The 15,651-nt window shown below is 35.3% G+C and overlaps 1 protein-coding gene across 1 annotated transcript; it reads right to left on the bottom strand.

The window, feature by feature from the left end:
* Positions 1-8,189, bottom strand: LOC132123018 (C3a anaphylatoxin chemotactic receptor-like). Its single transcript, XM_059533550.1, has 2 exons — positions 8,102-8,189; positions 1-959 (listed from the first exon to the last, which is right to left on the bottom strand). Exons 1-2 carry the CDS (start codon positions 8,187-8,189, stop codon positions 1-3), a joined length of 1,047 nt encoding a protein of 348 aa, XP_059389533.1.
* Positions 8,190-15,651: the final 7,462 nt, after the last annotated feature.

The following is a 15,651-nucleotide window of genomic DNA, read 5'->3' as shown; positions in this document are numbered from 1 at the left end:
TCACGGAGTCAGAATTTTGATTGGAAACCAAATTTGAATGATATAAAATAATTTCTTAAAGTCCAGATGATCTTCAGCAAAAGCCGTCTCCAGCACCAGCAGCAGAGACTGTTTAAGCTTCTTCTTATACTCATCACACATGAACACATAGAGAATGGGGTTCAGACAGCTGTTGAGATGAAACAGGAAGCAACTGACAATCATTGCTGTCCCAATTACTTGTCTATCACTGGAGCTCCAGTTATTTTCTTCTGCGGTTATTATACAAAGATTTATAGCATGGTATGGAAACCAACATATGAAAAAAGCCAGAGTTACAGTTATAATGACTCGATACGTCCTGAGATGCTTTCCCCTTTTGAGGCGTTTGAGTCGTACTCCAATAGCTGTGTATGAAGATGCAATGATCAGAAAGGGGATGAGGAAGCCCACTGTAAAGTCATATGTTGACAGAAATGTAAAAGTAAACCTAAAAACAAAGGACGGAAAGCTGCAGCCGATGGATGAAACCCACACAATTATGCAGATGATCTTTGCTTTAAGTGTAGTTCGTTTATTTAGAGCCCAGACAACCATCCATGTGCACAGGCATCGGTCCAGACTGATAACTACAAGAAAGAAAATACTAGCATACAGATTTAGATTTAACATTATCTGGACAATGTAACTCATGAAGTAAAGTCTCAACTGGCCCAAAGTTGAAAGATGATCTATGATTGAAGACAACATGAAGATGAAGTCTGCAATTGCTAAGTTGAGAAACCAAATGGAGTTGACGGTCGTCTTCATTCTGCAGCCTGTCAGAAATATTACAAGCCCATTTCCAATGAGACCCACTACAAAGGTAGCAAAGAAAATGCATAATACAAAGATCTGAAAGCTTGTAAATCCCTCTTGCTGCATAGTGGTGTTATGTGCTGTGCCTCCGGTCATGTTTTCAGCTTCAGAACTGGTGTTTTCTACACAAAGAAAGATAAAGAAAACATTTGATGGCTGATGTTTCTTATGTGCAAAATAATTGTTGTGTGTATTAACCCACATCAAAATGTGTTTTTTGTGTTTAAGTCATAGTGTAATGTTGATATTCTGTTGCATCAAATACATGGAGGAGAGGAGGATGATGCCTTAGTTTTCAATAAAGTTCTAATTTAATGACCCTAGCAGTGCATGGATGAACAATGTAAGAAGGATATTTAACATGAATTACAGTATTTAACCATTTCTGCTGTCTGTTTTCACATTGTTTTGTCTTTTGTATTCTATTTTATTTTGAGTATGAAACCTTCGCCACTGACCTCATGCTTCGTGTCCATTGCTGTGGTGGTCAGTGTAAATGTACACAGATATTGACCAGAGTTTAAACAGATTTAATTTCATCACTTGATTTTTTACTGTCAATATATTACTAATTGTGAGAGATGTGTGTGAATGAACTTTGAATAAAAGCAATAATGCACATAAACAGCTGTAATATATAATATATTATTATACCTTTATTTAACCAGGAGGTCCCATTGAGATTCAGAATCTCTTTTACAAGAGAGACCTGGCCAAGGTAGCAGCCAAAGCACACAAAATGCATACATAAACACCAAATTACATTTTCACGTACAAAGAAGAAGTACAAAATGTTAAAAATAAAAATATAAAAACACAATGAGACTCTCAAGAAAAACAAGAACATGTCTCCATCACAACACTCTTTACAGTAGTTTTAAATTCATTTATGGACATAAGGGTTTCTAACTTTAGCTCTTTTTGTAGATTATTCCACCCCCAAGGTGCTAAATAAGAAAAAGCAGTTTTTCCCAATTCGGTTTTAACTCGTGGCACCTTAAAAAGCAACCACTTTGAGGAGCGTAGCTGATAGGTACCAGAGCAAACAGAGAGGAGGTTACAGAGGTACAGTGGAAATTTGCCAAGTATAGCTTTATAAATAAAGATATACCAGTGCTGTTGTCTACGAATTTTAAGTGATGTCCAACCAACTAAATCATAAAGAATGCAGTGATGGGTAAGGGACTTTGTATTTGTTATAAATCGAAGTGATGCATGGTAAACTGAATCAACATGACGCAGGATGGAAAATGCAGCATGCATGTACAATATATCTCCATAATCAATTACAGGCAGAAAAGTAGCTTCCACAAGTTTCTTCTTAGCACTAAAAGTAAAGCAAGATTTATTCCTGTAATAGAAGCCGAGCTTAACTTTAAGTTTCTTAACTAAAGCAGTAATATGTTCATTGAAGGAAAGCTTATCATCTATCCATATCCCCAAGTACTTGTATGAAGACACTCTCTCAATTGAGTTCCCATCTAATGAAAAAAGGCTACAATTGTCGAGTAGCTGTGCTCTAGCTTTAGAGAAGACCATAAACTTTGTTTTCTGTGTATTTAAAACCAGTTTTAAACTCAATAATGTGTATTGCAGTGTCTGAAATGCAGTCTGAAGTTCCTGCACTGCTACTGAAATGGTGGAAGCCTGGGTGTAAACCACTGTATCATCAGCATATAAATGTAATTTGGCTTGAATATCTCTATCCAAATCATTTATAAAAATTGAAAACAAAATGGGTCCTAAGATTGATCCTTGAGGGACACCTTTAGTTATTTCAAGAAAATCAGATTTACATCCTTCAGCATAAACACATTGAGTACGATCTACCAAATAATTCTGGAACCATGCAACAGCCTTCTCACTTAAACCAACTGAACGTAGTTTGGTCAATAACAATCCATGATCAACTGAATCAAATGCCTTAGACAGATCAACAAATAATGCAGCAGAATGTTGCTTCTTATCTAAGGCCCCGATAATATCATTTATCACTAATGTAGCAGCAGTGATAGTGCTATGGCCACTTCTGAACCCTGACTGAAAATTATTTAAAATATTTTTGTCAGTCAAATACTGTTTTAACTGTACATTAACAAATGATTCCAAGATCTTTGACAAAACAGAAAGTTTTGATATTGGACGGTAATTATTCAATTCTGATGGGTCTCCACCTTTATGTAAAGGGAGAACATAGGCTGCTTTCCAGCTTTTAGGAATGGAGTTAGAAAGAAGACTCAAATTAAAAATATGCGCTATGGGCTCAGCAATAATATCAGCTGCCACTTTTAACAGAAAGGGATCCAGATTATCTGTACCTGCTGACTTTTTGTGATCAATATCTCTAAGGGCTTTTTGAACTTCTGAAACTGAAATCGGTTTAAAATTAAACAATTCCCGATTTTCATTTTCAGATGCTGACATGGCAGGACATGGGACAGATTTATTTGCGGTTTGATTAAATATGAATCCAGCCTGAATAAAGTGTTTATTAAACTGATTGACTATGACTGCTTTGTCTTTTACTTCATCTGACCCAATAAGAATCTGTTCTGGAAGGTTTGAGGTCACACGTGCACCCGACAAAGATTTAATTGATTTCCAAAACTTTAAAGGATTGTTTAAGTTTTCTGTGGTTGACTGCAAATAAAACTCAGATTTGGACTTTCTAATCATCAAAGTACACTTGTTTCTTACAGTTCTAAATGCAGTCCAATCAGCAGAAGAGTCGGAAAATCTGGCTTGTGCCCACATTTTATTTCTTAAACATATTAGCTCTGATAGGCTGTCTGAAAACCAATGATTGTCCTTACCACTGATCCTAAACTTTTTGATTGGTACATATTTATTTACAATGGAAATAAAATTTGAATGAAAAAAATCCCATGCCATTTCAGCATCCGAAAACAAAGACACCCTGTTGAGTTCACTATGATACAGATCATGCAGAAAAGCCTGTTGTTCAAAACTTTTCAAATGTCTTTTTAGGAGTATGCGTGGTTTTACCTTTGGGATTTTTGTATTTCTTACACAAGCGACTGCACAATGGTCACTGACGTCATTGCAAAATACGGCAGTAGAGGTGTATTTATGAACTGAGTTTGTTACGATTAGATCTAGGAGAGTAGATTTTATTTCTGCTTTGGGATTTATTCTTGTCGGTTCATTAATAAGTTGCACTAAATTTAAGTCATTACATAAGTCTTTAAAACAATCAGAGTTCCCAGACAGCCAGTCCCAATTCATATCACCCATAAGAATAAATTCAGAGTCATTAATTTCATGTAATATTTCAGATATAGATTGGAAAGCATCCTTTGAAGCAGATGGAGGTCTATAGCACCCAACTACTGTAATATCAGCGTCTTTTGAAATATTCACTTTCACAGTCAGAATTTCAAATTGTTTAGCTTTAGTTAATGACAGGGTTACCGAGCTTATAAACTTGGATTTCACATATATGGCAACCCCACCTCCTTTGCCAACCCGATCAGTTCTATAAACTTTAAAACCTTCAATAGAAATAAGTTCATCAGATACAGATTTTTTAAGCCAGGTTTCAGAGATAACAATGATATCAGCATTGGTTGTATTAGCCCATATCTTAATCATATCCATTTTAGGGACTAGACTTCTAACGTTTAAATGTATAAAACCAAGGCCATGTCTGCTTTTGAAATCAGAAGGAGTGGCTAAGCATTGCAAAGTATTAAGAAGACCAAGAACAGGACCAGGATTGGGCTGAACATTACCAGATAACATCAATAAAAGCATAATCAAACAACGTAGTTTTTGTTTATCTGGGTAATATTTATCATTACCACTGACCTCTATGAACTGAGAAAAAGAGAAATCTGAGACAGTAAAATATAAAAAAATATAGTTTATATTTTTTGACATGTTAAGTAATCAAAAAAAATTTATTGTTTCTTACACACTTTTGCATTTACTACACTTTGAGAGTTAAAACATGTAAAAAACAAACAAAAATGTAATATGAATAATGCACATACCCATTTTTTGAGCTGTTGATGTGCTGGGACAAGTGTTGATCTGTTTCTGTCTTCTCTGTCCTGTTGACAGACTGGTGGTTTTACACCAGAAAGCAAAGCCTGGTATTACATCACTACAGGCTGATTTGACATTATTACTGATAAGGGCCTAAAATGTGGCAGCATCAGCACACTGATGTTTTTTACAAGTTGCTAGATAAAGACTATAAACATACTGACTGAAATGGTTACAGCTGTAACTGTTCTCAAGGGGGTAGTGGGCATATACTACAGTCTTTCCTGCCACACTAGAATGTTCTTGCTGTTTGATGCTGTCATTGGATGGGCTATGAAGTAAAAAGTAAAAATGAATGGTAGAAGCATAAAGATATAGCTTCATATATATGCATTGTTTATCTTGATATTTCAGTAGCAATACTGAGAACTGCTACCGGATATTTTAAAATGTAGTTCACTGAAATTGCGGCCATTCTAAGAACCACAGTTTTACTTATTTTGACTATATCAAATTTAATTTTTCTTGTTGTCCGGACAATCTATATAAATGTCTATGTCTACACATACACAAAATAAATAAATAAATACACTGACATAATATATATTATTTAGATCAATTTAATGTTTTCTTTATTTTTTTTTAATTAGAGATTTATTCAAACAGTGTTAAAGCAAAAGCAAAAATGCATTCCAGCTATTTATATACTGTATTTATGGCACATTATAATTTTTAATGGTTGGCAACTTGGCACATCAGGATCCACCTCACAACCTAAAAAAACAAATGCAGAACACACTGTTTATATTTTGATGGAATGCATGTGTTTTTTTTTAAATACACATGTGGTGTTGTGAATGTTTAATCTAAGCCTCAAGTGTCACAGACTGGGTCAGACTGGGTCCGGTTCCACTCTGGGAATGAGATTTGTGTTGGGATTGGGAATGTTGCGAGAGGAGACCCAGATGTTCCTGTGCGAAGGCGCTCTCGAACACCATCACCAAAGACTGCTTGAGCTTTTTCTGAAAATCTTCACACATGAATATATACAAGAAAGGATTCAGGCAGCTGTTCAAGTAAGCAAGACTGACTATGAAGAGCCCTATCTGGTCAAAAACATTCTTGAAGCTGGTCAGCTCATCTTGTCTCATTATTTCATGCAATCACACTACAAACTACCACTACATGGGGCTATGGTTTAGTCTAAAAGAAAAAAGAAAAGAACGATAACTATAAAGATAACGATATTAGCGTCCACACCAGCGAATGATATCGTCTGTTTATTCTGAGCGCACGTGCGTCTGCCACTTTAAATTCTCGAGCTCGTTATAGCACGATGGATTCTGATTGGCTGTCAATGTTTGTATCGTTCATCAGCTGGAAAAAAAATCTTTCTGAAAATGATTCCAACAATACCGTTTCTCTGTCTTCGTTATAGTTGTAGTGGACTCTGCTATTCTTTAATATTGAGAATGATTTTTAGAACTATATCTTTATCGTTATCTTTATAGTTATCGTGCTTGGTGTGAACGGGCCTTTACAGTGTGAACCAGCCACAAACGACCACCAACATTTGAAAGATGAAATAGAGCAACTTAAATACAGAGCAAATGAAGGAACTAATGACAAACACCTGTGATATTTAAATGAATATCCATGACAACTAATACAAAGGACAATAGGAACTAATAAAAACACGGTAGTTAATGAAAACAGAAGACAAAATAACTGAAAATCTTTGACAGAAAGAAACAACAACAAAAAACGAGTAGCCTAGGCCTAGAATTGTTTATCTAGGTATTTCATGAGAAATTTGGAGGATTGCTAAAGAATCTTTCGCAATGCTGTTAAATGACATTTCAGTTTCATTTTAGTCCGAAAAATGCTTACTCATTTTAGCTTTATTTGTTGAAGAGGATGAAAAAATAGCCTACACAAAAATTATTAACTGTGCGTAACTGAACATAATCAACATTTCAAATTAAATCTGAATAATTTTCAACATAACCTCACACACACACACACACACACACACACACACACACAAAAAGTGTTATTTACAGCAGTGGTTTTGTTATTGATTTTCTACAACTTGTGTCAATGTAGAAAATGTGAAAGTGAAGTGACATTCAGCCAAGTATGGTGACCCATACTCAGAATTTGTGCTCTGCATTTAACCCATCCGAAGTGCACACACACAGAGCAGTGAACACACACAGACACACACACACTGTGAACACGCACCCGGAGCAGTGGGCAGCCATTTATGCTGCGGCGCCCGGGGAGCAGTTGGGGGTTCGATGCCTTGCTCAAGTGCACCTAAGTCGTGGTATTGAAGGTGGAGAGAGAACTGTACATGCACTCCCCCCACCCACAATTCCTGCTGGCCCGAGACTTGAACTCGAACAACCCTTTGATTGCCAGTCCGACTCTCTAACCATTAGGCCACGACTTCCCCTGTGTCGCTGCTTAGATTAAATTCATCACCGCACGAGCGAGTTCTCTTTTTATCCACTATCAGGTGAACGTCATATGAAAAAATGACACACACACACACACACACACACACACTTGTTTGTTTTTGTGAAAAGTGGGGACATCCCATAGGCGTAATGGTTTTTATACTGTACAAACTGTATATTCTATGGACCTACACCAACCATACCCCTAAACCTAACCCTCACAGGAAACATTCTGTATGATTTATAAGCATTTTGAAAAATGGGGACATGGGTTATGTCCTCATAAGTCACCCTCTCCTTGTAATACCTGTGTCATACCCATGTCATTATACAGAGTTGTGTCCTGATATGTCACAAAAACAAGAGCATACACACACACACACATATATATTTGAATCGTGTTCCTCATTGAATTAATTTTCATTATGAGAATAAAGGGAGGGGTTAAGTCTCACTCCTGTCACTGACATTCCATAACAACAAATGCAGCCTTAATAACACTTTTGGCACTGTGCTCCATGATGAAGTATCTCAGATCTCTGGCAGCACCATCAGTCCACTACTAATGGAATTTGTTTAGGAAGGCTTCACGTAAAGGGGAGGTGTTTTCTTCAAGCTATTTAAACCTCCTCCTAACCTGGAGAGCAACAATTTTCCTGCTTTCTGCTGCGTAACAGGATAGACTCTCATCATAATAACCAGCTAGTCATACACTCTGAATTTCCTGAAGCAGTATCAGTCTGTTTGGGGGTTACGTTTAAACATTTATCCCAGAAGAATGGACTTCGACTTGCCTCCTTCTCTCCCAGTAAGCGGTATCTCATGGGAAAAGGTCTTCTCATCCATTCCCTTGGTGGAACGAGACAGTTGCACCTTATTCATGGACCCAGACTGAACTTTTAATCCCAGTTTCCGAGCCCACCGGATCAGCACAGGTGGATTGATACATTTTATTAAAAAATTATCTGATGTCACTTGTCACTTTTAAATGCTATTTATATATATAAAAACTATTTTAAGTTTTACAGTGGTAACAGTAGGCTCCATGTATATATTATGGAACATTTATTTTTCAGTATAACAAATTTGTAGCCTTTTAAAGGAATTATAAATTAAATATTTATAAATTATAATTACTTGTTTTGAAGAATTAGTAGCAAGTGCATAAGTAGTAATCATGAAAATATAAAGCTAAATAAATTATTTAAAAACTATTAAATATTTAATAAATACAACAATTTTAGGCACAGAACAAAATAAATAATAATAAGAATAATAATGACTAATAAAATAAATAAATAAATCTTAAATATTCGCTGTAGTGGAGTTAGAAATGGTTCATGTAATGGCAAATTAATTAATTCACTTTCACTAAAGGTTACCTGTGATCATAAAGGATTCACTGTGCAGGTTGATGTGAAACATTTCAGTCCCGAGGACCTGCTGGTTAAAGTTGTTGGAGATTATGTTGTGCTTGAGGAAAAACATAACCAAAAAAGGTAAGACACCCAATGGCTTCTTCTTTCTAATGCTGACTCCTGTAATAATGTGCATTAGGATCCTGTGCATCCTCTTTTTTTGATCTTCTTAACTGTTTTAGTTCTTGATTAATGAAAAGAGTTAAAAATTCCCATCTTCTGGGTTTCTCACGTTAGGCAATGGTAAAGACCAAAACAGACTCGCTTCCTCTCACTTGCCCTTGTGGCGGTGGACTACTCAACTCAAATGCCAACTCTAAACATTATTGATTTCAAGCCAACAAGAAGATCGTATCACATTTTCTGTTGGTTGAGCAACAAATTTGTCCTCGTGCTAACAGGGTCTCCTCTCCCAAAATCACTGTCATACTGAATATAATATGGCAACCATTCAGAAATGACTTATTTTTGTGTTGCATCACACTTGCTTATACACAAAATTGCACTGATTATTCAGTTTTTCTTGATAGGCTGATATATGTTAGGATTGTATGTATTTTAACAAAATGGAATAATTATGTAAGTGTTAATTATGTTCTAATATTTGTGTGATGTACAGATTGAATATCAAAAAATATAATAAAACACCCTTGTTTATTTGCAAAGGTCTTTATTTATTAATTAATACATTTATACACATTTGAATCCACAACATAAAATAGCATAAATAAACAGTAGCAAAAATATTGGGTAATAAATATATTGCATCACTGATATATTAAACAGGTGCTTCATAGCCACTGGATCATCTTATCAACCTCACTGGAAAAATGAAATAAAATAAATTTTATTTACTAATTAAGCAAAAAGTCAAATTCATTAATGAAGATTTGGGTTAAATATATATGTAACCAGATAAACTGTAGACATTCACACCAAAGTTGTTCCTTCACCTATTTCAGATTGTGATACCAGGATAAGGGAAACAAATGTTTCCTTACCATCACCATTGGGGTTAGTAAGATTTACTGTAAATTAAAAATTTTTTGTAATGCAGCAATGCATTAAATTTACCAGAGAGTGACAGTAAATCCTTTCATCCTTGGTGAGAGACCAAGATGTTTTTTTTTTTACAAACAAAAATCTCACCAAATGCAAACAAATTTAAAAAAGGTGGTTTCTATTAAAAACCATGCAAAAAAAAAACTAAATAATATGTAACATTTAGTTATAGTAATTCAATATTTTGGAATAAAAAAGACACATGTACAATTTACAATATATACAACTTTTATAATTTACATCTATATTAATGTTAACATGCATTCTGTTGTTCCAAGCAAACTCTAAAGGGTTGATCCTGCTCTTTATAACTAGGGATGGACCAGAATATTCAATTATTCGTTTCCGCAGCCACACACCCTCCATACATGAAGTCGATTGGATGAATGGTTCTCGACATAATATAAATGCAAAAAGACAGACAGACACACAGAGATTCCTGCCTTTATTAGAGAGAAGAATATGTTCAGCCCCTCCCTCTGAAGCTCCGAATACTCTGTGTTGATTACTATAGAAGCTTTGAAGCTCAAAAAAATGGTATTCGGACCAGCCCTATTTATAACATATACTCACATTTCACTGCTGATTATGCTATATATAATTTTGTATGTGACGAAAAAAAAAAATCTTGAATCCTTTAAGCCACAAGAAAAAATCTGAACAGTAATGTCCAAATCAAACTTTGAACAAACTAAGCAAAACCTGACAGATGTTTAATGACAAGTAATTGTAATACAATTTTTTTGTTAAACATTTACATTAAAACATTAAAAACATTACCCATCATTTTTACTTGTGAATCAGAATAGAAGAACATAAACTCTGTCCTTGACATTGTCAGGTTGTCTCCAAGGTGCTTTTTGCTGGTACAGACTCACAAAGCCGGTGCATGACTCCAAGTTCTTTTAGATTCCCCAGTATATACCCCACCATCCCCTGTTGCCTCTTGTTCTGGTGTGCTGCAACCCTTGGAGGTCAAAGGTCAGCTCATGCAGGATGCAGAAGGTAAGAAGGTCTCATGCGTTCATTTAAACTAGCTGTAAAACTGCCCGACGATGGGTTTTAACAGGTCACGTAAGGGTCAAGTGTTTCGGAACACAAGTCAGCATCCCAGAGACCACAGCAGAGGTCCTCTTCTCCATCTCCACAGACTTCTGAAAGCACAGAGGAGCGGTGGCGGCCCCTCATCATAAGAAAGACACAGCAGGCAAAGAAAAGACTGAAAATGAGAAGAAGAGAACATGAGAAGAAGATTGTAGGCTTGTGATGATGTGGCTGGGCACAAAGGGTTTCCAGACTCTTTGTGACAGCTTTCCTGGAGGACAGTCTCTGCTGGGGAAGGGGTTTAGTTTGGATATCGGGGTCTGGTTGCTCCTGGGTGACATGAGGCCGGAGTCTGGAGACACTGGGACTTAACAGAGGGAGAGGAGACTCAGTGACTGGAGGATCGAGGCCAGCGAGGGTGACCAGTGCGAATGAAAGGTCTGTTCTCTAATGAGGTGTGCTGTTTAAAGGGCTATAGTGTGCCTTCTAAAAGGAAACCAAGAAGTAGTAAATCTGAAAATCTAAAACTGGTGGGTCACTGTTTGGAAGAAAAAACAATGTTACGTTGTATATGTAAAATACAATGCAAGTAATCTTATAACCATTTAACATTTAAAACAATCCCCATGTTTGTTGAGGTCATGGCAGTGCATTCAATTAAATGTTATTATGGCACAAATTCATCTGATAGATGTAATTAAAAAAACACTTATGAATGAGATGATATCACACACAATATTTTCAAAAGATATTAATAATGAAAAATTCCACCTGTAGAATTTGTTGGATTATAATTCAAATTGGGCCAGTAAGTTTTAGGAAGAAAAAAAAATACTTTTATTCAGCAAGGACATAACATTTATCAAAAGTGACAGTAAAGACATTCAAGTGTTAAAAAATATATATTTAAAATAAATTCTGTTCTTTAACTTTTTAACTAATAATCCTTAAAAGAATGTACCACAGTTTCTACAAAAATATTAAACATCACAACTATTTTTAACATTGATAATAATAAGAAATGTTCTTGAGCAAATCTGCATATTAGAATCATTTCTGAAGATCATGTGACACTGAAGACTGGAGGAATGATGCTGAAATTTCAGCTTTGCATCACAGGAATAAATGATATTTTAAAACATATTAATGTGTTTTACAGAATTTTTGTGAGCGTATTTGCTGAGCATAAATTCTTTCAAAAGCATGAAAAAATCTTAGTGATCCCAAACTTTTGAAAATTATATAATATAATATAATATAATATAATATAATATATATTCTGCATCATTTAACTTTTGAGCACATATTAATCAGAAAGGAATAACCCTGATGTGCACTGTGGTGTTGGTTCACCTGGTTTGGTCTGACACTGTGTGATAGAGGTATATGGAGAACAGAATTGTGGGAAGGGGCCTCCTGACTCCATTGTCTGGCCTGTTCCATCTTCCTTTTCAGTCGTCATTGAAACAGGATGTCATCTTCACAACGGACACCAGACCCCTCAGAACCAACCACAAGAAAAAGAAAAGATGTTTCTTTGCACAAACTGGGCTCTAGAACAGCTTAAAGACACACACACAAACAAACAAAATGCTCTAATGCACTTTTATTGCACTAATATAAATATCTAGCAGGCCAAAATGGAATTTACATCTTTTCTGTTTGTTTTTAGGTAATGGAGAATGTATACACAACCATTTCTGCTTTTTTACCACATTTGTGGTTAGAGAGATGGGTACGTTTTAATCTGATAACAGTTTTTTTGAAATCGGAAACACAAAGATGTTCAGGAAAAGATAAATAGTGTGTGTGTTACAAGATGTACACTCATTTATACGTTATTTTTTTTTACTTATTGTTGGTTGAGCCCATTAAGGTGGATACAGCTGTTTTTCGGACCGCCACATCAGTGCTTACGGGGAAAGAGAAATCAGAGCAGTCCAGACCCCCAGAACTGATCGGCTCAGAGCCACTGCTGAATGAATGTTCACTGAAAACACATCTAAACTGATCATCTAAACTGGTCAAACCTGATGACTCTAAAGTGAAATCCCAATGTGAAATGTGCAGTCATAATGCAATAACAAACATACTACATAGTCATGAAGTTAAATAAAATGTATCAGCACCTATCCTTTATTAAACAATCATGAATTTAACCCTGCTATAGGCCTAGCTAAAGTAATTTAAATTCTTTCTAACATTCATTTTTAGGATCATCATTACTCCAGTCTTCAGTGTCACATGATCCTTCAGAAATCATTCTAATATGCTGATTTGCCGCTCAATATATATTTTTTTATCAATGTTGTGCTGCTCAATGTTTTTGTGGTAACCGTGATAAAGCCACCAGTGACATCCTGAAATTCTAACAGGGAATCTGGGACAAGGGTTGCATAAAAACTCTGTTGTGGCGAATTCATAAATACACACTACTTGATGCTTAACATACACAACTTAATATCAGCTGGTCTGATTATATTTGAGTGATTTCTTCTTCCTTTAAAGCAACACTATACAACTTTTGGCGCTATAGCGGCAATGAACAGAACTGCACGCATCCCGCGGAAGAACATTTTAACCGGAGCTACTTCTCAAAAGTTTCTGTCAATGCCGATTCACGCAGGTATGTGTTACTCCGCAGTGGTGACGACCACTGATCTATAATAAAGAACATATCTATATATATATATATATATATATATATATATATATATATATATATATATATATATATATATATATATAGATCAGTGGTGACGACCGAACAGGGTACAATAGTCCGAATAAAAAACATTTATTATAAGTGTACCGTAGTGATTCGGGATAAGACAAAATGCGGTTTGGAAGATGAATTCATGATGTACTCGCTCATTATATGAATTTTGCAAATTCTGAACACAGACAAAGTTACATAGTGTTGCTTTAATGAATTCTAGAGCCGTTTCCATCAACATGAAGATAAGTTCACTCAATCCATTGGAGCACCCCTACTGCTGAGGACATATTTCTTATTATTATCCATTCTGAAAATAGTTGTACTGCTTAATATACTTAAGAATTTTTTTTCAGGGTTCTTTGATCATAATATATATATATATGTGTGTGTGTGTGTGTGTGTGTGTGTGTGTGAAAAAGAAACCTTTTGTAACCTTTAGCAAGTTTAATCCTTTGCTAAATAAAATATTGATTCATCTCCTAAATAAAATCTTTATATCCTGTAATGTAGGAAGATTTGTAGCTACAACCACTAGACGGCAGCAGTCAACTATCACACTGCATGACATGGCATCTTCAGAAAATACAGTATAATTCTCTCTCTCTCTGTCTCTTTTTTTTTTTTTACTTTGTGAACACAATTCAACTGCAACATATAAAAGACATACAGTAATATAACAAACTGCTCATTGTTTGTCATACTCTTTAAAATATGGTCAGCATTCATTGAGCTCTTTTAGGCAAATCAGTTGTTCAGTTTTATGCAAAACTCAGCAGCATGCTGAGATCAAGCCTGTGTCCAGCTGGAGACAGCGTGGTTTCATCATGCAGTGGCTTTGAGACGGTTCTCTGGGTTCTGATGGGCCATCGTTCATGAGGTCAAGTGCTTCGATAAACAGGACATACAGTACTTTATATTATCAACCCACAAGGAAACATCATTATTAATGACAGATATATTCTAAAAAGCACCAAAATGGCTGGTCATTCAAACGAATTGTTCACTGCGTAGCAAATGGTGAGTGAAATTACTGTATTTTAGACAACAAGGTCCACTTCCAGATGTAAATCTCACTCAGTTTTTCTTTTTACAACAAGACCTACCGTGTATTTACTGTATATAACATTTTTTTTTCTGTCACTTAGTCAATTTAATGTGTCCTTACTAAATAAAATGTATAATTCCTTTAAAGAAATCTAACTAACTCCAAACATTTAAACTGTCATTTATATCCTGTAATATAGTCAATAGTTGGACATGATACCATCGTTGCTTTGTTTGTTTGTGCTTCACATGCCAGCTTCTGTGGCTATTTTCAATGTGAGAAAAATGGATGGATAAATTATATCAGGTTTTTACTATTTATTTTTGCTTAAGACTAAATTTGGCTAAACGCTTCTAAAAATTCTCTTAAAAAACTGCAGTTAACTCCATAAATTTTTTTTTTTCCATCATTGCTTCATGGGCCGAGTAGTTCAGATGAGCCTTGTTTACCAATTTTATAACTTTCTATTGTTTTGAATTAAAAAAAAAAAAAAAAAAATATATATATATACACACATACACATATATATATATATATATATATATATATATATAATTTTTAATAGTGATATTTCCATTAGAGCACAATGACTTTCCTTACTTTACAAGAGCTGACAGTCCTTTTGCCTCATGCTTCTCATGGCTTGCATCTGAGTTTCAGAGCAAGCTAAAGTGTTGTCTGTAGAGCAACACAGGTCAGTAGAAGGCAAAACTCGGAATAGATCAGCTGGTGTTCAGTAGTAGGACTTTCATTGCAGACCTGGTCCTCTGTGCTCAAAGGTGATTAACGTTACTGTGGGATTAAACCTGTTTTAGCTCACTATTAAAAAGCTATTTAACTCTAAAAAATGTCATTTAATTTGATGTTTCGCAGAGAAAGAATTATATCGGCTTACCTTTCGTGACTGTGTTGTATCCTGGGATATGTATTCCGAAAAATGTTGTTTACATTGTTGTCGAAGACAGTTAGCCAGCCAATAGAGTTTCGTATCTTGTGATCGACAGCAAATTGAACCAATAAGAGCTCAGCGCTCTCATCCTCTGAAGCCAATCACGA

Source organism: Carassius carassius, chromosome 41, assembly GCF_963082965.1.
Source record: "Carassius carassius chromosome 41, fCarCar2.1, whole genome shotgun sequence".
In the NCBI taxonomy this organism is placed as follows: Eukaryota; Metazoa; Chordata; class Actinopteri; order Cypriniformes; family Cyprinidae; genus Carassius; species Carassius carassius.
Note: the sequence above shows the minus strand (reverse complement) of the source record. Positions and strands in the feature narration are given on the sequence as shown.

What these genes read in the sequence shown, in the direction of transcription:
- LOC132123018 (XM_059533550.1), bottom strand. Translation starts at nt 8,189, where the DNA reads ATGAATAAGGTGCAACTGTCTCGTTCCACCAAGGGAATGGATGAGAAG. An exon ending in GCTTACTGGGAGAGAAGGAG is followed by an intron (nt 960 to 8,101) that starts GCAAGTCGAAGT and finishes TTCTTTGTGTAG; the next exon opens with AAAACACCAGTTCTGAAGCT.